The sequence below is a fragment of the Ranitomeya imitator genome, chromosome 5 (assembly GCF_032444005.1).
Source record: "Ranitomeya imitator isolate aRanImi1 chromosome 5, aRanImi1.pri, whole genome shotgun sequence".
Lineage (NCBI taxonomy): Eukaryota > Metazoa > Chordata > Amphibia > Anura > Dendrobatidae > Ranitomeya > Ranitomeya imitator.
Genome location: NC_091286.1, coordinates 487,883,774 through 487,911,662, shown reverse-complemented (window position 1 = coordinate 487,911,662; position 27,889 = coordinate 487,883,774). Strand labels below are relative to the sequence as shown.

Here is a 27,889-nt window from a genome sequence, read left to right as displayed (position 1 = left end):
CAAGGAAGAACTCTAAGTAGATGCAAAAAAAGAGATATTTTTGTAATTCCCAGGTTGCAACATTTTGGTAAATGGCAATGGCATAAACTGCCATGAAACCTGTTCCAACACATACAGTATGTGACCCTTTCAAACAGCGGAGGTTTGTGAATTCTGTTGCTCGATTTGCTTACTATATATCAGCCTCTTATTTTTAATTTAAAAAAGAGAAAAGATTTCTTAGACAATACGGAGTAAGAATTCAAAATAATGTTAATGCTACTTAGAAACATAATGCTAATTATCACATAATGCATTGAAAACAAAAAAAGAAAAAACAAACAATTTACCCATAGCATTGCTGTTGAGCAAAAGGACTCCATGAGCATTTCCATCATTATCCAACCCCATATAAAATGGATGCACTCCGTATGAGTTAGCAAGGTACTAAAAGAATAAAACAAGTAGTGTATTATTGAACTGATATTGGAAATGATAATGTAGTAGATTTTAGTGTACTTTAGCCAGATATCAACCCACATTTTTGAAACACTAGTATGATTAACGAATAACTAAACTTTCATTTTTTTAATAATCTTTTCTGATATAGAAAGCTATGAAACGTTTCACTTTATTAGCAAATCTGTATTGATTCCTATCAAAAAATTCCAGGTAAGGGCTCATTTAGATGACCATGCAAATATGTCCGAGATGCATGAACTGGACTCGGCTATATATATATATATATACAGTATATATAGTATATGAAGCTGTCACGCTTAGGTTGGGAGAGCAGTGGTCAGTCCATACTTTGCCGTCCGATTCCCCAGTCTATGTGCAAAATGTACTGATTTGAAGCACTGATCTGTGCAATGAAAGCGTAAACATCTGTATCCTCCTCCAAGTATTTTGTCTAGTGCTTGTTCAGACGAACATATTAAATATGCTGCTGCTGTACATATGCAAAATAGGTAGCATTGAACCGCACACTGACCAATGTAAGCCATTGTGGTAATTGACATGAATAGAGATGAGCAATCCAAACTTAAAAGCTAAGTGTTCATACCAGACAGTTATTGTTCGGTGCAAAACGCCTAACACGGACATTCCCTGGAAGTCTGTTGCATTGTTTAGAGTTCGGAGGGAAGTCCATTTGGGAGGGAGAAAGAGAGAGAGAGAGAAAGAGAGAGAGAATATTTTCCAGAATAAAAGTACTGGTTCCCATTGTTTCCAATGGGGCTCCAGTTCTGGTTGAAGTTTGGGTACAGTCCTTGTACTCAAACCGAACTTTGGAATAAAGTTCAGGTCTGGTTGCAGAACCCATCACGGGTCTGCAAATCCCTAGACATGAACGTTGTTACAGACAGATTAATGGTCTGCATGTAAAAAAATCACAGCATCCAATACTTTAGCCCATATTCCAGATTAGACTCGCCCATTATAAGTCAGTAGGAAAAGACTAGGTGCACAAAAACACGACATATGAGTTATCATCCATTTCATGTGATTTATACATGTATACATTTTGATAATTAAAATAGCAAATTGTATTTGATCTTCATTATTTTTTAAATTGTTCATGTAAAACCTGTATGTCACACCCATGTAAATACCGAACATACAGATGGCACAGGGATACAAAAGACAAACATATGTAAATAATACAGATATGAAAATGGATCACAATACGGATGCAAAAATTTCATTTTTATTCTGGATGAAAAACTGATGATTTTGCACATGTTTGTGTTAGACTAATGTATTAGACTTCTAGATGTTGTCACTTTGCAAAACTTATAGCATATGGACAGTTCAGTTCGACTGTTTTGTGTCAGTTACATATCTCACACTGGTGATGCCTTCATTTCCTAAAAATAAACTCTATAGACAGATTCTCAGGGAGATCCGTGTCCGGCCTACAGCCTTGAGCAAGTCATTTATATATTAAAAGTCAAGAAAAATGTGGATTTCTCTCGAACAAGAAATCGGATCATATATACAGTACAGACCAAAAATTTGGACACACCTTCTCATTTAAAGATTTTTCTGTATTTTCATGACTATGAAAATTGTACATTTAGGCTGTGTTCACACGTTCCAGTTTTTTCGCATTTTTTTCACGGTTTTTCCCTATAAAAACGCTATAAAACCGCAAAAAAACCGCATACAATAAGCATCCCATCATTTAGAATGAATTCCGGATGTTTTGTGCACATGATGCGTTTTTTTCCGCAAAAAAAAACGCATCAGGCACAAAATCCGGACATGCTCTATCTTTTTGCGGTTTTTTTGCGGATTTCCCACTCCAAAATGCATTGGGAAGTGTCCTGAAAAAACCGCGGCAAAAACACGTCAAAACCGCGGCAAAAACGCGTCAAAACCGCGGCAAAATCGCGGCAAAAACGCACGCGGTTTTCTTGCGGATTTCATGCAGAAAATGTCCGGAATTGTCAGGAATTTTCTGCATGAATTCCTGAACGTGTGCACATAGCCTAACACTGAAGGCATCAAAACTGTGAATTAACATATGTGGAATTATATATTTAACAAAAAAGTGTGAAACAACTGAAAATATGTCTTATATTCTATGTTCTTCGAAGTAGCCACTTTTTGCTTTGATGACTGCTTTGCACACTCTTGACATTCTCTTGAGGAACTTCAAGAGGTAGTCACCGGGAATGGTTTTCCAACAATCTTGAAGGAGTTCCCAGAGATGCTTAGCACTTGTTGCCCCTTTTTGCCTTCACTCTGCGGTCCAGCTCACCCCAAACCATCTTGATTGGGTTCAGGAATGGTGACTGTGGAGGCCAGGTCATCTGGCGTAACACTCCATCACTCTCCTTCTTGGTCAAAACAGCCCTTACAATCCCCAACAGTGTCACCAGCAAAGCACCCCCACCATCACACCTCATCCTCCATGCTTCATGGTGGGAACCAGGCATGTAGAGTGCATCCATTCACCTTATCTACGTCGCACAAAGACACGGTGGTTGGAACCAAAGATATCAAATTTGGACTCATCAGACCAAAGCACAGATTTTCACTGGTCTAATGTCCATTCCTTGTGTTCTTTAGCCCAAACAAGTCACCTCTGCTTGTTGCCTGTCCTTGGCAGTGGTTTCCTAGCAGCTTTTTTTTACCATGAAGGCCTGCTGCACAAGTCTCCTCTTAACAGTTGTTGTAGAGATGTGTCTGCTGCTAGAACTCTGTGTGGCATTGACCTGGCCTCTAATCTGAGCTGCTGTTAACCTTAGGTTTCTGAGGCTGGTGACTCGGATAAACTTATCCTCAGAAGCAGAGGTGACTCTGGGTCTTTCTTTCCTGGGGCAGTCCTCATGTGAGCCAGTTTCTTTGTAGCCACTGCACTTGGGGACACTTTCAAAGTTTTCCACATTTTTCGGACTGACTGACCTTCATTTCTTAAAGGAATGATGGCCACTCATTTTTCTTTACTTAGCTGCTTTTTTCTTGCCATAATACAAATTCTAACAGTATATTAAGTAGGACTATCAACTGTGTATCCACCAGACTTCTGCTCAACACAACTGATGGTCCCAACCCCATTTATAAGGCAATAAATCCCACTTATTAAGCCTGACAGGGCACGCCTGTGAAGTGAAAACCATTCCTGGTGGCTACCTCTTGAAGCTCATCAAGAGAATGCCAAGAGTGTGCACAGCAGTCATCAAAGCAAAAGGTGGCTACTTTGAAGAACCTAGAATGTAAGATATATTTTCAGTTGTTTCACACTTTTTGTTAAGTATATAACTCCACAAGTGTTAATTCATAGTTTTGATGCCTTCAGTGTGAATTTACAATTTTCATAGTCATGAAAATACAGAAAAATCTTAAATGAAAAGGTGTGTCCAAACTTTTGGTCTGTACTGTACCAAGGTATCATTTTATTTAGCTTTCTGTGAGTTACCATACATGCTCAATAGGCAGCTTATGAGGTTTGGTCATATCAACAGATTTCCTTTAACCCCTTCATCCACAAGCGATTTTCAGTTTTTAGTTCAATTTACTTTATATTTCGATAGATCGGAAATTTGTGAATGCAGCAATACCAAATATTTGTATTTTTTTATTATTGTTTTATTTTTAATAAGGCAACAGGGAGCTGATTTGAACTTTTGTGATTTTTTATTTTTTTAAATATTCTTTAACCCCTTCACCCCAAAGCCTGTTTTCACCTAAATGACAGGGCCAATTTTTACAATTCTGACCACTGTCACTTTATGAGGTCATAACTCTGAAACACTTCAACGGATCCTGGTGATTCTGACACTGTTTTCTCATGACATATTGTACTTCATGATAGTGGTAAAACTTATTCGATATGACTTGCATTTATTTGTGAAAAAAACAAAAATTTGTCGGAAATTATGAAAATTTAGCAATTTTCAAACTCTTAGTTTTTATGCCCTTAAATTAGAGAGTTATATCACATAATATAGTTAATAAACAACATTTCCCACATGTCTGCTTTACATCAGCACAATTTTGGAAACATAATTTTTTTTTGTTAGGACGTTATAAGGGTTAAAAGTTGACCAGCGATTTCTCATTTTTGCAACAAAATTTGCAAAACCATTTTTTTACGGACCACCTCACACTTGAAGTGACTTTGAGGGGTCTATATGACAGAAAATGCCCAAATGTGACACCATTCTAAAAACTGCACCCCTCAAGGTACTCAAAACCACATTCAAAAAGTTTATTAACCCTTCAGGTGCTTCACAGGAATTTTTTGAATGTTTAAAAAAATTGAACATTTAACTTTTTTTTCACAAAATTTTTAATTCAGGTCCAATTTATTTCATTTTACCAAGGGTAACAGGAGAAATTGGACCACAAAAGTCGTTGTACAATTTGTCCTGAGTACGCCGATACCCCATATATGGGGGTAAACCACTGTTTGGGCACATGGCAGAGCTCGGAAGGGAAGGAGCGCCATTTGACTTTTCAATGCAAGATTTGCTGGAATTGAGATCGGAGCCCATGTCACGATTGGAGAGCCCCTGATGTGCCTAAACAGTGGAAACCCCCACAAGTGACACCATTTTGGAAAGTAGACCCCCTAAGGAACTAATCTAGATGTGTGGTGAGCACTTTGAACCTCCAAGAGCTTCACAGAAGTTTAATGTAGAGCCATAAAAAAAATTTTATATTAATTTTCACAAAAAATGATCTTTTTGCCCCCAATTTTTTTTTCCCTAGGGTAACAGGATAAATTGGACCCCAAAAGTTGTTGTGCAATTTGTCCTGAGTACGCAGATACTTCATATATGGGGATAAACCACTGTTTGAGCGCATGGCAGAGCTCGGAAGGGAAGGAGTGCCATTTGACTTTTCAATGCAAAATTGGCTGGAATTGAGATCGGACGCCATGTCGCATTTGGAGAGCCCCTGACGTGCCTTAACAGTGGAAACCCCCCACAAGTGACCCCATTTTGGAAAGAAGACCCCCTAAGGAACTTATCTAGATGTGTGGTGAGCACTTTTAACCCCCAATTGTTTCACTAAAGTTTAGAATGTAGCATTGTGAAAATTAAAAAATCATTTTTTCTTTCCACAAAATGATGTTTTAGCCCGCAATTTTTTTTCCCCAAGGGTAACAGGAGAAATTGGACCACAAATGTTATTGTCCAATTTGTACTGAGTACGCTGATACCCCACATGTGGGGGGGAACCACCGTTTGAGTGCATGGCAGAGCTCGGAAGGGAAGGAGCACCGTTTGAAATGCAGACTTAGATGGAATGGACTGCAGGTGTCATGTTGCATTTGCAGAGCCCCTGATGTACCTAAACAGTAGAAACCCACCACAAGTGACCCCATATTGGAAACTAGACCCCCCAAGGAACTTATATAGATGTGTTGTGAGAGCTTTGAACCAACAAGTGTTTCACTACAGTTTATAACGCAGAGCCGTGAAAATAAAAAATATTTTTTTTCCACGAAAATGATATTTTAGCCCCCACGTTTTTATTTTCCCAAGGGTAACAGGACAAATTAGACCCCAAAAGTTGTTGTCCAACTTGTCCTGAGAACGCTGATACCCCATATGTTGGGGGGGAACCACTGTTTGAGTGCACGGCAGAGCTCGGAAGGGAAGGAGCGCCATTTGAAATGCAGACTTAGATGGATTGGTCTGCAGGCGTCATGTTGCATTTGCAGAGCCCCTGATGTACCTAAACAGTAGAAACCCCCCACAAGTGACCCCATATTGGAAACTAGACCCCCCAGGGAACTCATCTAGATGTGTTGTGAGAGCTTTGAACCAATAAGTGTTTCACTACAGTTTATAACGCAGAGCCGTGAAAATAAAAAATATTTTTTTTTCCACGAAAATGATATTTTATCCCTTATGTTTTTATTTTCCCAAGGGTAACAGGACAAATTGGACCCCAAAAGTTGTTGTCCAACTTGTCCTGAGAACGCTGATACCCCATATGTTGGGGGGAACCACTGTTTGGGCACACAGGAGAACTCGGAAGGGAAGGAGCACTGATTTACTTTTTCAAAGCAGAATTGGCTGGAATTGAGATCGGACGCCATGTCGCGTTTGGAGAGCCCCTGATGTGCCTTAACAGTGGAAACCCCCAATTATAACAAACTCTAACCCCAACCCTAACCCTAGCCCTAACCCTAACCCTAGACCTAACCCTAGCCCTAGCCCTAACCCTAGCCCTAACGGGAAAATGGAAATAAATACATTTTTTTACATTTTATTATATTTCCCTAACTAAGGGGGTGATGAAGGGGGGTTTGATTTACTTTTATAGCATTTTTTTGGCGGATTTTTAGGGTTGGCAGCTGTCACACACTAAAAGACGCTTTTTATTGCAAACAATAGTTTTTGCATCACCACATTTTGAGAGCTATAATTTATCCATATTTTGGCCCACAGAGTCATATGAGGTCTTGTTTTTTGCGGGACGAGTTGACGTTTTTATTGGTAACATTTTCGGGCAGATGACTTTTTTTATCGCTTTTTATTCCGTTTTTTGCGAGGCGGAATGAACAAAAACCAGCAATTCCTGAATTTCTTTTAGGGGGGGCGTTTATACCGTTCTACGTGTGGTAAAATGGATAAAGCAGTTTTATTCTTCAGGTCAGTACGATTACAGCGATACCTCATTTATGTAATTTTTTTATGTTTTGGCGCTTTTACACAATAAAAACTATTTTATATAAAAAAATAATTGTTTTTGCATCGCATTATTCTGAGAGCTATAACTTTTTTATTTTTCTGCTGATGATGCTGTATGGCAGCTTTTTTTTTGCGGGACAAGATGACGTTTTCAGCGGTACCATGGTTATTTATATCCGTCATTTTGATCGCGTGTTATTCCACTTTTTATTCGCCTGTATGATAATAAAGCAATGTTTTTTGCCTTGTTTTTTATTTATTTTTTTGCGGTGTTCACTGAAGGGGTTAACTAGTGGGATAGTTTTATAGAGCGGGTCGTTACGGACGCGACGATACCAAATATGTGTACATTTATTGTTTTTTTTTATTTACATAAATAAATGGATTTATTGGGAAATGTTTTTTTTTTTTTTATTTGGGGATTTTTTTTTTTTTTTTTTTTTACACATTCTATTTTTTTTTTTTTACTTTCTACCATTGTCCCAGGGTGGGACATCTCTGTATTAGATCAGATCGTTGATCTGACACTGTGCATAGCACACTGTCAGATCAACGATCTGACAGGCAGTTTAGCTGGCTTTCCGGCGCCTGCTCTCAGCAACTCTCAGCAACTCTCAGCAGATGCCGGCTAGCCAGGTCATTTCATGACCTGGAAGGAGTCCGGTGGCCATCTTGGATCCGGGGACTCCTTCCGGGTCACCGGAGCAACGCGATCTCATTGCGTTGCTCCGGTGGGAGAGCGCAGGGAGCCCCCGTCCCTGCGCGATCCCCCTCTATGCCGCTGTCACTACTGACAGCGGAATCAGAGGGGTTAAATGCCCGCGATCGGTGATAGCGCCGATCGTGGGCATTGCTGCGTGGTGTCAGCTGTCATATACAGCTGACACCCGCACCCGATCACCGCGGCGCTCAGCGCGAGACCGCGGTGATCGGTGTGCCGTACTAGTACTGCTGCTGGCACAAATGCAGTGCCGGCAGCGCAGTACTAGTACGGTGCGTGGCGCGAAGGGGTTAAAGCTATTTTTTTACTGTTTTTAATAGTCCCCTTAGGAAACTTGAAGCTGCAATCTTCTTATTGCCTGTGCTATACATAGCAGTACTCCAGCATGACAGGGGAGCTGATGGACGGGACTTGTGATGCTCTTCCAGCAGGTGTGTATTAAATGATGCTAACAGTGATTGATAGTGGCATTTAACTGGTTAACAGCCTCAAGTGGATCTTGGATCCACCCACAGCTGTTAGAGACACTTAACGGTTGATTAAATCAGCCATCAAGTGCAGGGAAAGATGCTGGCTCAGCACCAGAGCCCGCATCAAAGGCAGGGACATGGCTGATGACTTAAATTTATGTCATTGCTCATGAACATTAGCATCACTAGCAGAGCTGTCGGGTACTTTGCTCACAGAGCTCTCTCACTGAAGTGGCTCTTTCTGAAACATTTTTTCATAGGCACTACTCACCCAGACTTCTTTTGTTTGTTTCATTTGCCCCAGAACACTTTTGACTGCTGGCTGCAAATCTACCTTTTTTTTTCTACAGACTGGTGGGTCTTTTATGCCTGGGACAGTCTGCAAAGGCGGTAACCCTTCAAAAAGCCTGACCCTACATTACTCTGCAACAGGCAGAAACTCCCTCTTGCTCACATACCCCTTGAAAATGCCCCTAAATGGCAAGAAACAGAGGCCCGTGAACCCTCTGATGCACTGGATGCATGAAAATACTGATCTGTGTGCTATACTTAACATATTTATCAAGTTCACCAAATAACAATTTTTAGCTATGGTCTGACTAGTCTGCATTTTGAACAATGTTGGTCAATAAACTGAGAGTTTGTTTTTGATGTTTCCTTTTGAATATTAACAAGGTTGATATTTTGAGAGCAATCTAGAATGACAGAAGATTAACTTATAAAGGTCACAGCTCAAGCCAGGTCTAACTAGATAATCTTTATGACAACATGCAGTTCACAAGCCATATTTTCTGATCTTCCCAAATGACTAAGGGGCTTTAGTCATTACTCATGGAGCATTAACTCACACCTCTGACCATTATGTTTAATATTTTGGCTTTTCAACACCTTATACGTTTTTGACCTCCTTCTTATGCAACAGATCATCAAGTTTGGACTTATATCTCAAATGAATCTTTTAAAAATAAAGTTGTTAGTGATTAATATATCAATAACATTTCTAAATATTCACAAAGGATAAAAGATTTTAAAAACAGCTACTTACTGCAGGAGGCTGATCTTTAGAAAACAGACCTATTGTTTTTCTGTTTATTTCATGACGGTATTGTGGATGTTCAGTTTCTCCTAAACCAAAAACATATTCTGATGGAAGTCTGGTTGAAATCTGAAGAAACATGTCTTCAAATGTCATTCCCGGTAGTTTGGAGTCCCAACTGGAAAAATAAATACAGTGATGATGATACATAGTGACATAGATTGAAAAAAGACCTAGGTCCATCAAGTTCAACCTTTCTCTACCAATTATACAATTTGTCAGTAAATTATCTATAACTCACAACAATACATGTAAGTTTATAACAAAAATGCAACGGTCAACGGATTTAAACATCTTTAACAAAAATACTGTAAAAGAGGACAAAAAGGGAACATATGAAAAAAAAATCCCAACAATAGCAGATGCAAAGCTGTGTACAGTTCAGTATATCCGAGCAAGGAAGATGCAATATGATATCTTCATAACAAGGGCATTGGCATGAATATACCAATAAAAGAGGAACCACCTGTGCTCCTGCAACCCCCCAAACTCCTGTCTCCTTCTTTACTTCCCTTTCAGTTGTAAGTAGAGACGAGCGAGCATACTCATTGCTCGGATTTTCCCCAGCACGCTCAGGTGGTCTCCGACTATTTGTAAGTGCTCGGAGATTTAGTTTTTGTTGCCTCAGCTGCATTACTTACAGCTGATAGACAGCTTGAATATATGAGGAAATTCCCTAGCAACCAGGCAACCCCCACATGTACTCAGGCTGGCTAGCAGTGGTAAATCATGCACCTCAGTCAACAAAAACTAAATCTTCGAGCAGTTACAAATACTCGGAGACCACCCGAGTAACAAGTATACTCGCTCATCACTAGTTGTAAGCTTTTGAGGGCAGTGTCATTCCCCCTTTTTACCAGCCTGTTAGTGTGTTTATTTTATTTTGTGTATGAAATATGTATGTAAACCCTTTTCCCATGTTAAGCACCATGCAATTCATCGTGCTTTAAATAAAATAATAATAATAATATAATTAACTGACTTAGCTCAAAGCCTGAATTTGAAATTCATTTTACCAAAACTGTCCAAAACTAAAAACTTTCTTTTGACGACTTATTGACATGAAAATTATGGTGGTAAACTTTTTCAATGTGCAAAAAAAAAAATAAGTTGAAAATTGTATAAACAGATTTTCACAGCATAAAAATGATTAATTTCTCACTGCCATTATTTTAAGCAACAGGCGTAATTTTTGTTCATAATATATGTATGATTCATCTGTTTAGACTCTGCTAAAAAGACCATTTCTTAAAATATATCAGCTGTTCACGTTTCCATCAACATCTCTAATCTGAGTGTCTCAAACATTTGAAACTCAAAGGACAGATGATACAAGCAATAATCCCCCTGGACGGAAGTCTAATTTCTTTTTGTTCTGAATTTGATTAGAAGAGAGAGCCTGACATTTTACAGAGGAATCAATTGCTTTCAAAGCACAAATGAGTTTCTGAGGAAGTGCTTGAAGATATTCCCTTAGGCTCACTAATGGTCCCCTAAAAAAAAACAGACCGCTCCAAAAAAGTAGTAGCTTAATTAATTTGCTTAACCAAACACTTATTACTGAAAGTCAAAATATTTTGACTTTTAACCTCCAAAATAAGTACTTTATAATTAGTATCAATAAACCTGACAGATTATAGCAGCCATTGTCACTGTGCCTATGAAGTTATTTTAGAATCTTGTTCTTTATCCTGAAACATTTTTTGGCAGCATATTATGTGCTATGAGAAATATAAATTACTTTAACATATTAATTTTTACAATTTCTACATAGGTTTTCAGGCATCTTAATATGGTGCTGAAGAAAAGGGACAGCGGAAGTCAGAGAAATTAGTTAAAAAATTGGAAAGTTCTTTAAAAAGACAATAAAGGACATAAGTTACACTAATGGAGATGTCCTGTTAACATGGAGAGACAGTATTCAAAACAGGAGACAATAACTTGTAAAGATATTGAGAATGACTTTCAAAATAAGCTGACATAGAACTATTGAATATTTTGCATTAAGAATATATGAGCTATTTAAAGGGATTTGTCACTTGGTTCATGCTGTTAAGTAAATAAGGCAGCACACTGCAGCGCTAGAACATACAAACTTGAAATATGAAATTTGAACTGCATTACTGCACTAGAAATATGAAAAATGAGAGCGTTTAGCGCATAAAAATGGCCAATTTTATGTGTACCTGGTAGCCCCTTTACGGCATCTCTCTTATACCAGGTCCTATTCATGGTTCATGCTGGACAGACCAAGGGCAGCATAAATCAAAGCGTGGCTGCACAATTGCAGTAATATATATTGAAACTCTCCAGCATTTTAGAAAAAATAGTTAGAAGAGCTGGCCAGGAACCATACACTAAAATGAGACTAGTTCAGCACCAGCCCTTGCCAACTGCTCACAGCACCACTCCATAGCGAGAGACCTGTCAATCACCTGGAGATGTGTAGACTGATCTCATTTCTTACTATGGTATCCTGATGGATTTTCTAATTCCTGAGAATTTCAGACAGAAACATACATAGATGCAATCATGGAACCAGGCTATGATTTATGCTGCTCACTGTTTTGGCTGTATGAATTAGATGACAGGTTCCCTTTAATAAAATTGTTAGTTTATTTGAAGCATTATGCTTACAGGTTGTTAAAAGGCCTATCCACTTTATCTTTATTTTAGCAAATGTGCATTTGATGTAATTTTATGTCACCCACTAATGTATAGGCATTGCAGAGTCTTCTTCTGAGCTTCTTAGAACAGCCTTCATTATAGACATTACAGACAAGAGCTGCAGTTCTCAGGGCTGCTCATGGAAGAGCATGTGACCAGTGATGAGCGAATACGTTCAGCATTATTTGCTACTAGCATGGAAAGTACTGTATTAGGGCTATTCGTTACTCAGAGAGTAATTTGCTATTCGCCTCGGTATATTCGAGTGACCCGCCTAGCATGTTTGGAGCTTTATTTGCAGCCAACAAACGTGTGGGCTTGCTTGCCAATCACAGGTGTGGCATTACTCTGATTGCATGGCCTTACAGCATCATAGGGGATAACTAATCCCTGCTGGCACCATCTTGCACATATTATAACTGGAAACAGCGCAGTGTGAGCGTGGGGAGAGTGAAAGCAGCATCTAGGGACAGTTTGTGATTATCACAATATTTTTTTTTAAAGCTACTGAGAGTGAAAATTATTTCACTATTAGGTGGAGATAGCGTAGGGAGAGATTTAATATGATTGAAAGACAGGCACCTAGGTGTTATAATTGAAAGTACATGCAGCAGATCTCTGCTAGTTTGCAATGGGTTTTAAAGTGTAAGAACAGACTGTGGGATTAGGGAGAGATAGGCAGGGTTTCATCCACTACCATAATATACAAAGCAGATCTTTTTAGAGCCAAATAATATCAGTTAGTACCAGCATATACTGTTAGGACTGGCGGAACGCACCAAGAGAGATGATATAGATGCGTTCGCAGTCCGGGGTCCACCGTGCAGGTGAAACCTACTGCTAGGAAATGACAGACAATATGGCGGTATACAAAAGTATACACGCGTGGGTTAAACCTCACCCAGCGTGAAGAAAGCGATCCTGTTGCGTCACAGGACCGCGGTACCGCACATAGAGCGCGAGCAAGTGGTCAGCGAACTAAACCCCAACAGGGATTGTAGTCCGATTAGACCCTTGCTGGCACTACACCGCAACTGGGTGTGAAAGGAATTATATAATTAAGGCACCGAAGTGCGAACTGTGCCGTGCTGGCAGGCACCACTAAGCACCCAGACGTGGGTCAGGAAGCGCACACTGGCGCGTGGCACCGCACTGGCGGTCACAGCAGTAGACGCTGACACGTGTGTGACACGTTGAGTGATAAGTCGGGCGCTAGATAGCAGCCATACTCCATACGCGAACAATCATACAATAGGGTAGGGGTATTTAAAGAACGACTTGCACTCACAACAAACACACGTATTAAATTGTACACTAGCGCATGGCCGTGCGGTCATGCGCAGTTTATATAGTTGCAGGACAGGAAGCGGCCACAGAAACTTTGCCCTTCCAAGACCTGCCAAGAGGACCAATAGAATGCGCTGCAGAGTCTGAGCACATGACCCTCGATCTCCAACGGTAGATCTTGCCCTGGGCATGTTCAGTGTGCGCAGACAAGGACTTAGGCCCAGAGAAGTCCACTCGCTGCTGACCAGTATAGGCTTTACAGGCAGAAGCTGGAGAAGCAGCAGTAACTCTTCTCACAGAGTCAGACTGAGCGAGACGCTGGGATCGACGTCCCTGCTGAGCAGGCTCCACTGCGGCTGGAGGAGAATGGGAGACCGCAGCGGAGACGGATCGAGATTCCCCCTGTGCAGCAGAGGAAACTCGACTCCTAACATTACCCCCCTCTCAGGGCCCCCCCCTCCTTGGTCCTCGCTACGTTCGAAGGCAGCAATGAGCTGTGGGGCCCGAATGTTTTCAGCAGGCTCCCATGACCTGTTCTCTGGACCATAACCCTTCCAATCCACCAGATAGAACTTTTTGCCGCGTACCACCTTACACCCCAAAATAGCGTTCACCTCGTAATCGTCCGTAGACGAACCCGATGTCCCGGCAGATGACTCGGAAAACCGGGACATGTATACGGGTTTCAAGAGGGACACATGAAAGGTGTCGGTGATACCCAAGCGTGGAGGAAGAGCCAGGCGGTAGACCACAGGATTAACCTGTTCGAGAACCTTGAAGGGACCCAAGTAGCGAGGCGCAAACTTAGTGGACTCAACTCGCAGCCTGATGTTACGGGCGGAGAGCCACACCAAGTCGCCAGGAGCAAAGGTCGGAGCGGGGCGCTGATGAACATCAGCGGAGGACCTCATTCTCTCCTTGGAAGCCCGAATGGCATCCTGAGTGCAATCCCAAATGTCCCGTGCCTCCACAGCCCAGTCTGCCACCCTGGAATCGGCGGAAGACACGGGCATGGGCACAGGTACCCGCGGATGCTAACCATAGTTAAGGAGGAATGGGGTCTGTCCAGTGGAGTCAGCTACAGCATTGTTAAGAGCAAACTCCGCCCACGGTAGCAAAGATGCCCAGTCATCTTGTTTAGCAGAGACAAAATGTCGCAGATATGTGACCAAGGTCTGGTTGGCTCTCTCCACCAACCCATTCGTCTCGGGATGATATGCCGAAGAGAGATTCAACTCGATACTGAGAAGGCGACAAAGCTCTCTCCAGAACCGAGACGCAAACTGGGGACCCCGGTCACTGACAATTTTGTCTGGCATACCGTGAAGACGGAAGATGTGTTTAACAAACAATGCTGCCAAGGCCCGTGCAGAAGGTAGCCGGGGAAGCGGCACCAAATGCACCATTTTAGAAAAATGGTCGGTGATAACCCAAATGACAGTACAGCCACGTGACTTGGGCAAACCCACCACAAAGTCCATCCCGACCATCTCCCAGGGCCTGTCTGCCACCGGCAGAGGGTATAACAACCCAGCTGGCCGTTGACGGAGAGACTTATTTTTGGCACAAGAGACACATGCCCGAACGTAGTCTCCAACGTCACGAACCATATGTGGCCACCAATACATTCTCGCCAACAACTCAGATGTCCTCTTTGCCCCAAAGTGTCCACCCACTCTGGACGAATGAGCCCACGAGAGAACCTCCGGACGCAAATTGATGGGGACAAAAGTCTTGCCCGGAGGCACAGACTCAAGTGAAACCGGAGCTACGGTTCTCAGACTCTCTGAAGGGACAATGAGCCGAGAATCGTCCTCCTCCTCCACAGTTGACACCAGGGAGCGAGAGAGAGCGTCAGCACGAATGTTCTTCTCCCCGGCGAGATAATGTAGAGTGAAGTGGAACCGGGAGAAAAACAAGGACCATCTGGCCTGACGAGAATTCAGCCGCTGGGCTGTCTGTAAATAGACCAAATTCTTGTGGTCCGTGTAGACTTGGAATGGGAACCGAGCACCCTCCAAGAGATGTCTCCATTCCGAAAAGGCCAACTTCATTGCCAGCAACTCCCTATCCCCGATGGAGTAATTTCTCTCCGCTGGTGAGAAGGTTTTTGAGAAGAAGAAGCATGGATGCTTCCGACCTTGAGCATCCTTTTGATAGAGGACTGCTCCTGCACCAACGGAAGAGGCATCCACCTCCATTAGGAATGGCTTATCCACCTCGGGACGATGTAAGATGGGAGCGCTAGCAAAGTGGGACTTAATAGAAGTGAAGGCCTTGGAGACCTCTTCGGACCACGATTTAGGATTCGCTCCCTTCTTGGTGAGGGATACCAAGGGAGCTACCAGGGTTGAGAAGTGGGGGATGAACTGACGATAGTAATTTATGAACCCCATAAAGCGCTGCACCGCTTTCAGAGAATGGGGTTCCTGCCAGTCCATCACTGCCTGTAGTTTGGCAGGATCCATAGCCAATCCCTGGGCCGAGATGATGTAGCCCAGGAAAGGTAAAGACTCCTGCTCAAACATACACTTCTCCAATTTGGCATAGAGGGAGTTTGCCCGTAGGAGGTCGAAGACTTTGCAAACATCTCTCCGGTGGGAGTCAATATCTGGAGAGTAGATAAGAATATCATCCAGATAGACTTCGACCGAGGTGGAAAGCATATCCCAGAAGATATCGTTCACAAAGTCTTGGAAAACGGCTGGGGCATTACAGAGCCCGAAGGCCATCACCAGATATTCATAGTGCCCATCCCTGGTGTTAAAGGCCGTCTTCCATTCGTCCCCCTCACGGATGCGAATCAGGTTGTAAGCACCCCGCAAATCTAATTTAGTAAATACCCTTGCTCCCCGAAGTCTATCGAATAACTCAGATATCAAGGGCAAAGGATACTTATTCTTAACGGTGATGGCGTTAAGACCCCTGTAGTCTATGCATGGGCGCAATTCCCCATTCTTCTTCTGCACGAAGAAGAACCCTGCCCCAGCAGGTGACACTGACTTCCTAATGAATCCTCTTGCCAGATTTTCCTGGATGTACTGTGACATTGCCTCCGTCTCCGGGAGAGATAGCGGATAAACTCGACCCCGGGGAGGCTCAGCACCAGGCAAGAGATCAATAGGACAGTCATAGGGGCGATGAGGCGGAAGGACCTCCGCCTCCTTTTTGGAGAACACGTCTGCATAAGACCAATACTGCTTGGGGAGAGAGGATAGATCTGCGGGTACCTCAGTAGTAGCAACCTGAACGCACTCCCTCTGACACCTACCCCCACAAGATTCACCCCAACCCAGAATTCTGCCTGAGGACCACTCGATATGAGGAGAGTGGTACCGTAGCCAAGGTATTCCCAACAGGACCTCATCAATTCCTTCCGGAATGACGAGCAGAGAAATTATCTCCTGATGAGATGGCGACATGGACAGAGTAAAAGGGATGGTCTGGTGTGTTATCTGTGAGGGCAATGTCGACCCATTCACCACTCGCACCGTTACTGGTTGAGCAAGCATAACCAGGGGTATTGCGTGACGTTGGGCAAAGGCAGAAGACATAAAATTGCCCTCCGCCCCAGAATCCACGCAGAGCTCTACCGAGTGGGAGAATGAGCCAATAGTAATTGTCCCCTTAAAGGACAACTTAGAGGCAAATGTCGCCGTGTCTAGTGTACCTCCACCTACTACCACTAGACGCTGACGTTTCCTCGACCGCTGAGGACATCTGGAGGCTAGATGTCCTGACTGCTGGCAAACATGACAGACCCTGAGTGCACAAGCGGTCCGGGACTTAGATCCTGCTTGTGACACTTCCCTGGCCTCATGTGACTCAGGAACCAGGACCGGAAATTCCAGAGGTTTGGCGAAAGTAGGAGCCAGCCGAAACCTCTGCCTACACTGGGCTCGCTCTAACCTCCGCTCGTTAAAACGGAGGTCAATTCGAGTGGAGACAGTTATTAACTCCTCCAGTGTGGCAGGAATCTCCCTAGTGGCCAGAGCGTCCGTTACGTGGTCAGCCAAGCCCCTCCAAAATATGGGGATAAGAGCTTTATCCGACCAATCCAGCTCAGATGCTAAGGTGCGGAATTGGACGCCAAAATGACTGACCAAGGACTCACCCTGAGTTAATGCCAGCAATTGGAGCGCAGTATCATGGGTGACTTGAGGTCCTAAAAAGACCTGTTTCAGAGCGCTCAGAAACAGCGGAGCACTCTGCAGCACATGATCGCCACGCTCCCACAGCGGCGTAGCCCATTCCAAAGCCCTGTCCGACAATAGAGACAGAATAAATCCCACCTTAGCCCGCTCTGTGGGAAAACGTGTAGCCAGAAGCTCGAGGTGAATAGAGCACTGACTCACAAATCCCCTACAAAACTTGCTATCACCAGAAAATTTTTCTTGCAGCGGGAGGCGAGATAATGTCGGAACAGGGGTGGCAATGGACATAGTAGCTGCAGCCACGCTGGCAGCCTGTACAGCTACTGCAGTAACATCCACAGCTGAGGTTGCGCTCTCGAGAGCCGCCAACCTACCCTCCAGCTGCTGGATATGCCGCAGAGATTGCTGTTTGTCTGTCATCACTAGCCAGACTCTGGAGCTAGTGTAATGTTAGGACTGGCGGAACGCACCAAGAGAGATGATATAGATGCGTTCGCAGTCCGGGGTCCACCGTGCAGGTGAAACCTACTGCTAGGAAATGACAGACAATATGGCGGTATACAAAAGTATACACGCGTGGGTTAAACCTCACCCAGCGTGAAGAAAGCGATCCTGTTGCGTCACAGGACCGCGGTACCGCACATAGAGCGCGAGCAAGTGGTCAGCGAACTAAACCCCAACAGGGATTGTAGTCCGATTAGACCCTTGCTGGCACTACACCGCAACTGGGTGTGAAAGGAATTATATAATTAAGGCACCGAAGTGCGAACTGTGCCGTGCTGGTAGGCACCACTAAGCACCCAGACGTGGGTCAGGAAGCGCACACTGGCGCGTGGCACCGCACTGGCGGTCACAGCAGTAGACGCTGACACGTGTGTGACACGTTGAGTGATAAGTCGGGCGCTAGATAGCAGCCATACTCCATACGCGAACTATCATACAATAGGGTAGGGGTATTTAAAGAACGACTTGCACTCACAACAAACACACGTATTAAATTGTACACTAGCGCATGGCCGTGCGGTCATGCGCAGTTTATATAGTTGCAGGACAGGAAGCGGCCACAGAAACTTTGCCCTTCCAAGACCTGCCAAGAGGACCAATAGAATGCGCTGCAGAGTCTGAGCACATGACCCTCGATCTCCAACGGGAGATCTTGCCCTGGGCATGCTCAGTGTGCGCAGACAAGGACTTAGGCCCAGAGAAGTCCACTCGCTGCTGACCAGTATAGGCTTTACAGGCAGAAGCTGGAGAAGCAGCAGTAACTCTTCTCACAGAGTCAGACTGAGCGAGATGCTGGGATCGACGTCCCTGCTGAGCAGGCTCCACTGCGGCTGGAGGAGAATGGGAGACCTCAGCGGAGACGGATCGAGATTCCCCCTGTGCAGCAGAGGAAACTGGACTCCTAACATATACTAAAATAAAATTTTGGAGCTACATAATATTCCTGCGTACCAGCATATAAGAAAACTTTTTTAACATTTAAATAATATTCCTCAATGCCAGCATATTGTAAAAATCTTTTTCAAAAGCTAAATACTATTCCTCGCCTATTGTTGAAATAGTGTTATGTTTGCTAATGACAGGTGTTATGAAGGCAATCCAGAAACACAGTGTGCTTAGCGATCAGAGCGCACACAGTGATCTGACAAATACCCAAAAATACAAGAACGAGCTCTGAGACGTGGAAACTCTGTAGACTGCACACCTGATCCTATCCTAAACACAACTAAAAGCGGCTGTGGATTGCGCCTAACAACTACCTAGGCAACTCGGCACAGCCTAAGAAACTAGCTAGCCTGAAGATAGAAAAATAGGCCTGACTTGCCCCAGAGAAATTCCCCAAAGGAAAAGGCAGCCCCCCACATATAATGACTGTGAGTAAGATGAAAAGACAAAACGTAGGGATGAAATAGATTCAGCAAAGTGGGGCCCGATATTCTAGGACAGAGCGAGGACAGTAAAGCGAACTTTGCAGTCTACAAAAAACCCTAAAGCAAAACCACGCAAAGGGGGCAAAAAAAAACCCACCGTGCCGAACTAACGGCACGGCGGTACACCCTTTGCGTCTCAGAGCTTCCAGCAAAACAAAAGACAAGCTGGACAGAAAAAAAGCAACAAAAAAGCAAAAGGCACTTAGCTGTACAGAGCAGCAGGTCACAGGAACAATCAGGAGAAGCTCAGATCCAACACTGAAACATTGACAAGGAGCAAGGATAGCAGCATCAGGCGGAGTTAAGTAATGAAGCAGTTAACGAGCTTACCAGAACACCTGAGGGAGGAAGCTCAGAAGCTGCAGTACCACTTGTTACCACAGGAGTGAATTCAGCCACAGAATTCACAACAGTACCCCCCCCTTGAGGAGGTGTCACCGAACCCTCACCAGAGCCCCCAGGCCGACCAGGATGAGTCGCATGAAAGGCACGAACAAGATCGGAAGCATGAACATCAGAGGCAAAAACCCAGGAATTATCTTCCTGAGCATAACCCTTCCATTTAACCAGATACTGGAGTTTCCGTCTAGAAACACGAGAATCCAAAATCTTCTCCACAATATACTCCAATTCCCCCTCCACCAAAACCGGGGCAGGAGGCTCAACAGATGGAACCATAGGTGCCACGTATCTCCGCAACAACGACCTATGGAATACATTATGTATGGAAAAGGAGTCTGGGAGGGTCAAACGAAAAGACACAGGATTGAGAACCTCAGAAATCCTATACGGACCAATAAAACGAGGTTTAAATTTAGGAGAGGAAACCTTCATAGGAATATGACGAGAAGATAACCAAACCGGATCCCCAACACGAAGTCGGGGACCCACACGGCGTCTGCGATTAGCGAAAAGTTGAGCTTTCTCCTGGGACAAGATCAAATTGTCCACTACCTGAGTCCAGATCTGCTGCAACCTATCCACCACAGAATCCACACCAGGACAGTCCGAAGACTCAACCTGTCCTGAAGAGAAACGAGGATGAAACCCAGAATTGCAAAAAAATGGAGAAACCAAGGTAGCCGAGCTGGCCCGATTATTAAGGGCGAACTCAGCCAACGGCAAAAAGGACACCCAATCATCCTGGTCTGCAGAAACAAAACATCTCAGATATGTTTCCAAGGTCTGATTGGTTCGTTCGGTCTGGCCATTAGTCTGAGGATGGAAAGCCGAGGAAAAGGATAGGTCAATGCCCATCCTACCACAAAAGGCTCGCCAAAACCTTGAAACAAACTGGGAACCTCTGTCAGAAACAATATTCTCAGGAATGCCATGCAACCGAACCACATGCTGAAAGAACAAAGGTACCAAATCAGAGGAGGAAGGCAATTTAGCCAAGGGCACCAGATGGACCATTTTAGAAAAGCGATCACAGACCACCCAAATGACTGACATCTTTTGAGAAACGGGAAGGTCAGAAATGAAATCCATCGAAATATGTGTCCAAGGCCTCTTTGGGACCGGCAAGGGCAAAAGCAACCCACTGGCACGAGAACAGCAGGGCTTAGCCCTAGCACAAATCCCACAGGACTGCACAAAAGTACGTACATCCCGTGACAGAGATGGCCACCAGAAGGATCTAGCCACTAACTCTCTGGTACCAAAGATTCCAGGATGACCAGCCAACACCAAACAATGAAGTTCAGAGATAAGTTTATTAGTCCACCTATCAGGGACGAACAGTTTCTCTGCTGGACAACGATCAGGTTTATTCGCCTGAAATTTTTGCAGCACTCGCCGCAAATCAGGGGAGATGGCAGACACAATGACTCCTTCCTTGAGGATACCCGCTGGCTCAGATAAACCCGGAGAGTCGGGCACAAAACTCCTAGACAGAGCATCCGCCTTCACATTTTTAGAGCCCGGAAGGTACGAAATCACAAAGTCGAAGCGGGCAAAAAATAACGACCAACGGGCCTGTCTAGGATTCAAGCGCTTGGCAGACTCGAGATAAGTCAAGTTCTTATGATCAGTCAATACCACCACGCGATGCTTAGCTCCTTCAAGCCAATGACGCCACTCCTCGAATGCCCACTTCATGGCCAGCAACTCTCGATTGCCCACATCATAATTACGCTCAGCGGGCGAAAACTTCCTGGAAAAGAAAGCACATGGTTTCATCACTGAGCAATCAGAACCTCTCTGTGACAAAACCGCCCCTGCTCCAATCTCAGAAGCATCAACCTCGACCTGGAACGGAAGAGAAACATCTGGCTGACACAACACAGGGGCAGAACAAAAACGATGCTTCAACTCCTGAAAAGCTTCCACAGCAGCAGAAGACCAATTAACCAAATCAGCACCCTTCTTGGTCAAATCGGTCAATGGTTTGGCAATGCTAGAAAAATTACAGATGAAGCGACGATAAAAATTAGCAAAGCCCAGGAACTTTTGCAGACTTTTCAGAGATGTCGGCTGAATCCAATCCTGGATGGCTTGGACCTTAACTGGATCCATCTCGATAGTAGAAGGGGTAAAGATGAACCCTAAAAATGAAACTTTCTGCACACCGAAGAGACACTTTGATCCCTTCACAAACAAAGAGTTAGCACGCAGGACCTGAAAAACCATTCTGACCTGCTTCACATGAGACTCCCAATCATCTGAGAAGATCAAAATGTCATCCAAGTAAACAATCAGGAATTTATCCAGATACTCACGGAAGATGTCATGCATAAAAGACTGAAACACAGATGGAGCATTGGCAAGTCCGAACGGCATCACTAGATACTCAAAATGACCCTCGGGCGTATTGAATGCAGTTTTCCATTCATCTCCTTGCCTGATTCTCACCAGATTATACGCACCACGAAGATCTATCTTAGTGAACCAACTAGCCCCCTTAATCCGAGCAAACAAGTCAGATAACAATGGCAAGGGATACTGAAATTTAACAGTGATCTTATTAAGAAGGCGGTAATCAATACACGGTCTCAGCGAACCATCCTTCTTGGCTACAAAGAAGAACCCTGCTCCCAGTGGTGATGACGATGGGCGAATATGTCCCTTCTCCAGGGATTCCTTCACATAACTGCGCATAGCGGCGTGTTCGGGCACGGATAAATTAAATAATCGACCTTTAGGGAATTTACTACCAGGAATCAAATTGATAGCACAATCACAATCCCTATGCGGAGGTAGAGCATCGGACTTGGGCTCTTCAAATACATCCTGATAATCAGACAAGAACTCTGGGACCTCAGAAGGGGTGGATGACGAAATCGACAAAAATGGAACATTACCATGTACCCCCTGACAACCCCAGCTGGATACCGACATGGAATTCCAATCCAATACTGGATTATGGGTTTGTAGCCATGGCAACCCCAACACGACCACATCATGCAGATTATGCAACACCAGAAAGCGAATAACTTCCTGATGTGCAGGAGCCATGCACATGGTCAGCTGGGCCCAGTATTGAGGTTTATTCTTGGCCAAAGGTGTAGCATCAATTCCTCTCAATGGAATAGGACACCGCAAAGGCTCCAAGAAAAACCCACAACGTTTAGCATAATCCAAATCCATCAGATTCAGGGCAGCGCCCGAATCCACAAACGCCATGACAGAAAACGACGACAAAGAGCATATCAAGGTAATGGACAGAAGGAATTTGGACTGTACAGTACCAATGACGGCAGACCTAGCGGACCGCTTAGTGCGCTTAGGACAATCAGAAATAGCATGAGTGGAATCACCACAGTAGAAACACAGACCATTCAGACGTCTGTATTCCTGCCGTTCAACTCTAGTCATAGTCCTATCGCACTGCATAGGCTCAGGTTTAACCTCAGGCAGTACCGCCAAATGGTGCACAGATTTACGTTCGCGCAAGCGTCGACCGATCTGAATGGCCAAAGACAAAGACTCATTCAAACCAGCAGGCATAGGAAATCCCACCATGACATCCTTAAGAGCCTCAGAGAGACCCTTTCTGAACAAAGCTGCCAGCGCAGATTCATTCCACTGAGTGAGTACTGACCATTTCCTAAATTTCTGACAATATACTTCTATATCATCCTGACCCTGGCACAAAGCCAGCAAATTTTTCTCAGCCTGATCCACTGAATTAGGCTCATCGTACAGCAATCCGAGCACCAGGAAAAACGCATCGACACTACTCAATGCAGGGTCTCCTGGCGCAAGAGAAAATGCCCAGTCTTAAGGGTCGCCGCGCAAAAAAGAAATAATAATCAAAACCTGTTGAATAGGATTACCAGAAGAATGAGGTTTCAAGGCCAGAAATAGCTTACAATTATTTTTGAAACTTAGAAACTTAGTTCTATCTCCAAAAAACAAATCAGGAATAGGAATTCTTGGTTCTAACATAGATTTCTGATCAATAGTATCTTGAATTTTTTGTACATTTATAACGAGATTATCCATTGAAGAGCACAGACCCTGAATATCCATGTCCACACCTGTGTCCAGAATCACCCAAATGTCTAGGGGAAAAAAAAAAGTGAACACAGAGCAGAAAAAAAAAAAAAAAATGATGTCAGAACTTTTTCTTTCCCTCTATTGAGAATCATTAGTTTGGGCTCCTTGTACTGTTATGTTTGCTAATGACAGGTGTTATGAAGGCAATCCAGAAACACAGTGTGCTTAGCGATCAGAGCGCACACAGTGATCTGACAAATACCCAAAAATACAAGAACGAGCTCTGAGACGTGGAAACTCTGTAGACTGCACACCTGATCCTATCCTAAACACAACTAAAAGCGGCTGTGGATTGCGCCTAACAACTACCTAGGCAACTCGGCACAGCCTAAGAAACTAGCTAGCCTGAAGATAGAAAAATAGGCCTGACTTGCCCCAGAGAAATTCCCCAAAGGAAAAGGCAGCCCCCCACATATAATGACTGTGAGTAAGATGAAAAGACAAAACGTAGGGATGAAATAGATTCAGCAAAGTGGGGCCCGATATTCTAGGACAGAGCGAGGACAGTAAAGCGAACTTTGCAGTCTACAAAAAACCCTAAAGCAAAACCACGCAAAGGGGGCAAAAAAAAACCCACCGTGCCGAACTAACGGCACGGCGGTACACCCTTTGCGTCTCAGAGCTTCCAGCAAAACAAAAGACAAGCTGGACAGAAAAAAAGCAACAAAAAAGCAAAAGGCACTTAGCTATACAGAGCAGCAGGTCACAGGAACAATCAGGAGAAGCTCAGATCCAACACTGAAACATTGACAAGGAGCAAGGATAGCAGCATCAGGCGGAGTTAAGTAATGAAGCAGTTAACGAGCTTACCAGAACACCTGAGGGAGGAAGCTCAGAAGCTGCGGTACCACTTGTGACCACAGGAGTGAATTCAGCCACAGAATTCACAACAAATAGCTAATATTTATCTAAAAGTTGTGTGACTGGCACAAAACTTGCTGAGCTACACAAATGTCATTATATACCAGTAATTTCTGTGAGTCTACTGTTGGCATATGTCATAAAGACAATATAACATAAACAAAAAAACTATATTGGTTAAATAAATAGCGTATCTTTATCTAGCAGTTGTGTGACTACAAAACAGAGCAAAACTGTGGTCATGCAGTCAGAGTAACAAGCAAACAACTCCTTGCCGGAGGTGCTGGTATTCTAGCGGCTTATTTCAGCCAAGGCCCTGAATACACACATACAAACTCCTCACCGGAGGTGCCGGCATTCTAGGGGCTTATTTCAGCCAAACCCTAACCACATCCAGACATGACCACACTGGCGCTGAGCTCATAGACTTTGGTTTGATACTAGCGCATGGCTGTATGGCCGTGTGAACCTTTTTGTAGCTGTAGCAGACAAGGACCTTCCAAATGGTCCAATAGGAGCTGCTACAGGGCCTGAGTGTGTGACCCCCGACCTCCAATGAGAGGTCCTCCCGTGGGCATGCTCAATGTGTGCAAAGCAGGACTTAGTCCCAGAAAAGCCTGCACACCGCTGACCAGTGCAGGCTGCAAAAGCAGAACCTGGAAAGGCAGCAGTGACCCTTTGCACAGTATCAGGCTGAGTACATGTCCTGACATGGGTTTCAGGTCTGAAAGACTGACCACAATACAGGCCCTCGCTTGCATACACTGTGTTCAGAATTTAATTATAATGCTTTTGGTGAATGGTAGAATACAATTTACTGACATTGAGTATACAGCTCCCCCAACTCCAGTATTATATTCACCTTGCAGCGGCTCAACCCGCTATGACAGTGGCTCCATTAGGATCTGGTTGCCAAAATGAACTTTGGAGCTCACAAAACTCAGGTTGCATGCCACCTGCTGGCCCTCTGAAAACATGAAGCGGAAGCCGCATAAAGACATGGCGGTGGACATGGTGGTGGTGAGGGCAAATTCAAAATTCATATGGGCATGTTTTAGCTGGCAATGTAAAGTAATAGAGAATACGTATTCCATTATCTAGCTAACAATTTTGAATGAGAGAGGAACCTCCCAAATGTAAGAGTAAGACCCCTCACAAATGTAAAAGGTAAAACTAAAGTCAAAATGCTCCATGTGACCATATGCTAAAGGGGAGGTATAATATTTTTTTTTTCATTTTTAATTTTGCGTTTAATACATGTAAATATGAAGGAAAAATGTTTCTTACTGTTTTTCACTTTAAAAAAAATTAGGTTTGGTTTGGTAGGTCTTCTTAAAAATCCGTAAAACCAGTGCAATAGTCTGACAACATTATTCCTAGAAACCATATGTGAGTCAGAAAGGCATGCAGGCATCTTCTCCATGCTGTTGCCATTTAGTTTTAGCACTTTCCCATCCATTTCAGCTTTTCTATCAGGCCTCCAGACCTGTTTGCTGGGTCCAGCAGAAAAATATTCGTCTTTCCTATAAACTTGCATTGGATTCGTTATTCGGTACTAGTGATGAGCGAATATACTCGTTACTCGAGATTTCCCAAGCATGCTCGGGTGTCCTCCGAGTATTTTTTAGTGCTCGGAGATTTAGGTTTTTTTCCCCCGCGCTGGATGATTTACAGCTACTAGCCTGCTTGATTACATGTGGGGATTCCCTAGCAACCAGGACACCCCAACATGTACATATGCTGGCTAAAAGCTGTAAATCATTCAGCTGAGGCGATGAAAACTAAATTTTCGAGCACTAAAAAATACTCGGAGGACCACCTGTTCTGTTCAACATTTTTTATAAATGGTATGGGAACTGAAGGTAAATAATCAAATTTACAGACAATGCAACGCTAGGAGGGATAGCTAAAACTGGAGCAGAGAAAGGAATCAGAAGTATCTAAATAAGCTTGAGCAATGGGCATTGACTAATAGAATGGTATTTAACAGCGAGAAATGCAAGAATCTACATCTGGGCAAGAAAAACAAAATTTAAATCTATAGAATGGGAGGAATAGAACTAAGCAACAGCCCATGTGAAGAAGACTTCGTTATACTAACAGATTACAGACTGCACATGAGTCAACAGTGTGATGCAGCAGCAAAAAGTCAAACATAGTACCAGTACAGGATTTATTAAGAGAAGCATAGAGTCTAGATCACATGAAACAATTATTCCCCTTTTCTCCTCCTTGGTCAGGCCTCATCTGGAATAATGTGTACAGTTTGGGGAACCACATGTTAAACAAGACATTGAAAAACTGGAGCAAGTTCAGAGAAGCGATACCAGGATGGTAAGCAGACCGCAAAGTATGTCCTACGAAGAAAGGTTAAAAGATCTTGGAATGTTTAGCTTGCAAAAAAGAAGGCTAAGATTAGACTTAAAGGGACACTGTCACCTGAATTTGGAGGGAACAATCTTCTGCCATAGGGGCGGGGTTTTTGGGTGTTTGATTCACCCTTTCCTTACCCGCTGGCTGCATGCTGGCCGCAATATTGGTTTGAAGTTCATTCTCTGTCCTCCGTAGTACATGCCTGCACAAGGCAAGATTGCCTTGCGCAGGCGTGTACTATGGGGGACAGAGAATGAACTTCAATCCAATATTGCAGCCAGCATGCAGCCAGCGGGTAAGGAAAGGGTGGATCAAACACTCGAAAACCCCGCCCCTATGGCTGAAGATTGTTCCCTCCGAATTCAGGTGACAGTGTCCCTTTAATAGCTGTCTACAAATATCTGAAGGGATGTCACAGTGTAGAGGGATCATCCTTATTCTCATTTGCACATTGAATCACGAGAAGCAATGGAATGAAACTGAAAGGTAGAAGATACAGATTAGATATTAAAAAAAACGTTTTTGACAGTGAGTGGAACAGGCTGCCATGAGAGGCATTGAGTTCTCATTCAATGGAAGACTTCAAATAGAGGCTGGATAGACATCTGTCTGAGATGGTTTAGTGAATCCTGAATACGGTGACCCTTGGGGTCCCTTCCAACTTTAACAATCTGTGATTTTATGATGCTATGA

At 43.7% G+C, this 27,889-nt stretch overlaps 1 protein-coding gene across 2 annotated transcripts in view; it reads right to left on the bottom strand.

The window, feature by feature from the left end:
- The window catches only part of SI (sucrase-isomaltase), a 427,600-nt gene that overhangs the window by 218,990 nt on the left and 180,721 nt on the right, over positions 1–27,889 (bottom strand). For both annotated transcript variants that reach the window (XM_069727394.1, XM_069727395.1), the window contains 2 exons: positions 9,370–9,538; positions 330–426 (listed from right to left, as the gene is read on the bottom strand). In XM_069727394.1, coding sequence (XP_069583495.1) covers positions 330–426; positions 9,370–9,538 — 266 coding nt within the window. The remainder of the gene's footprint in view (positions 1–329; positions 427–9,369; positions 9,539–27,889) is intronic.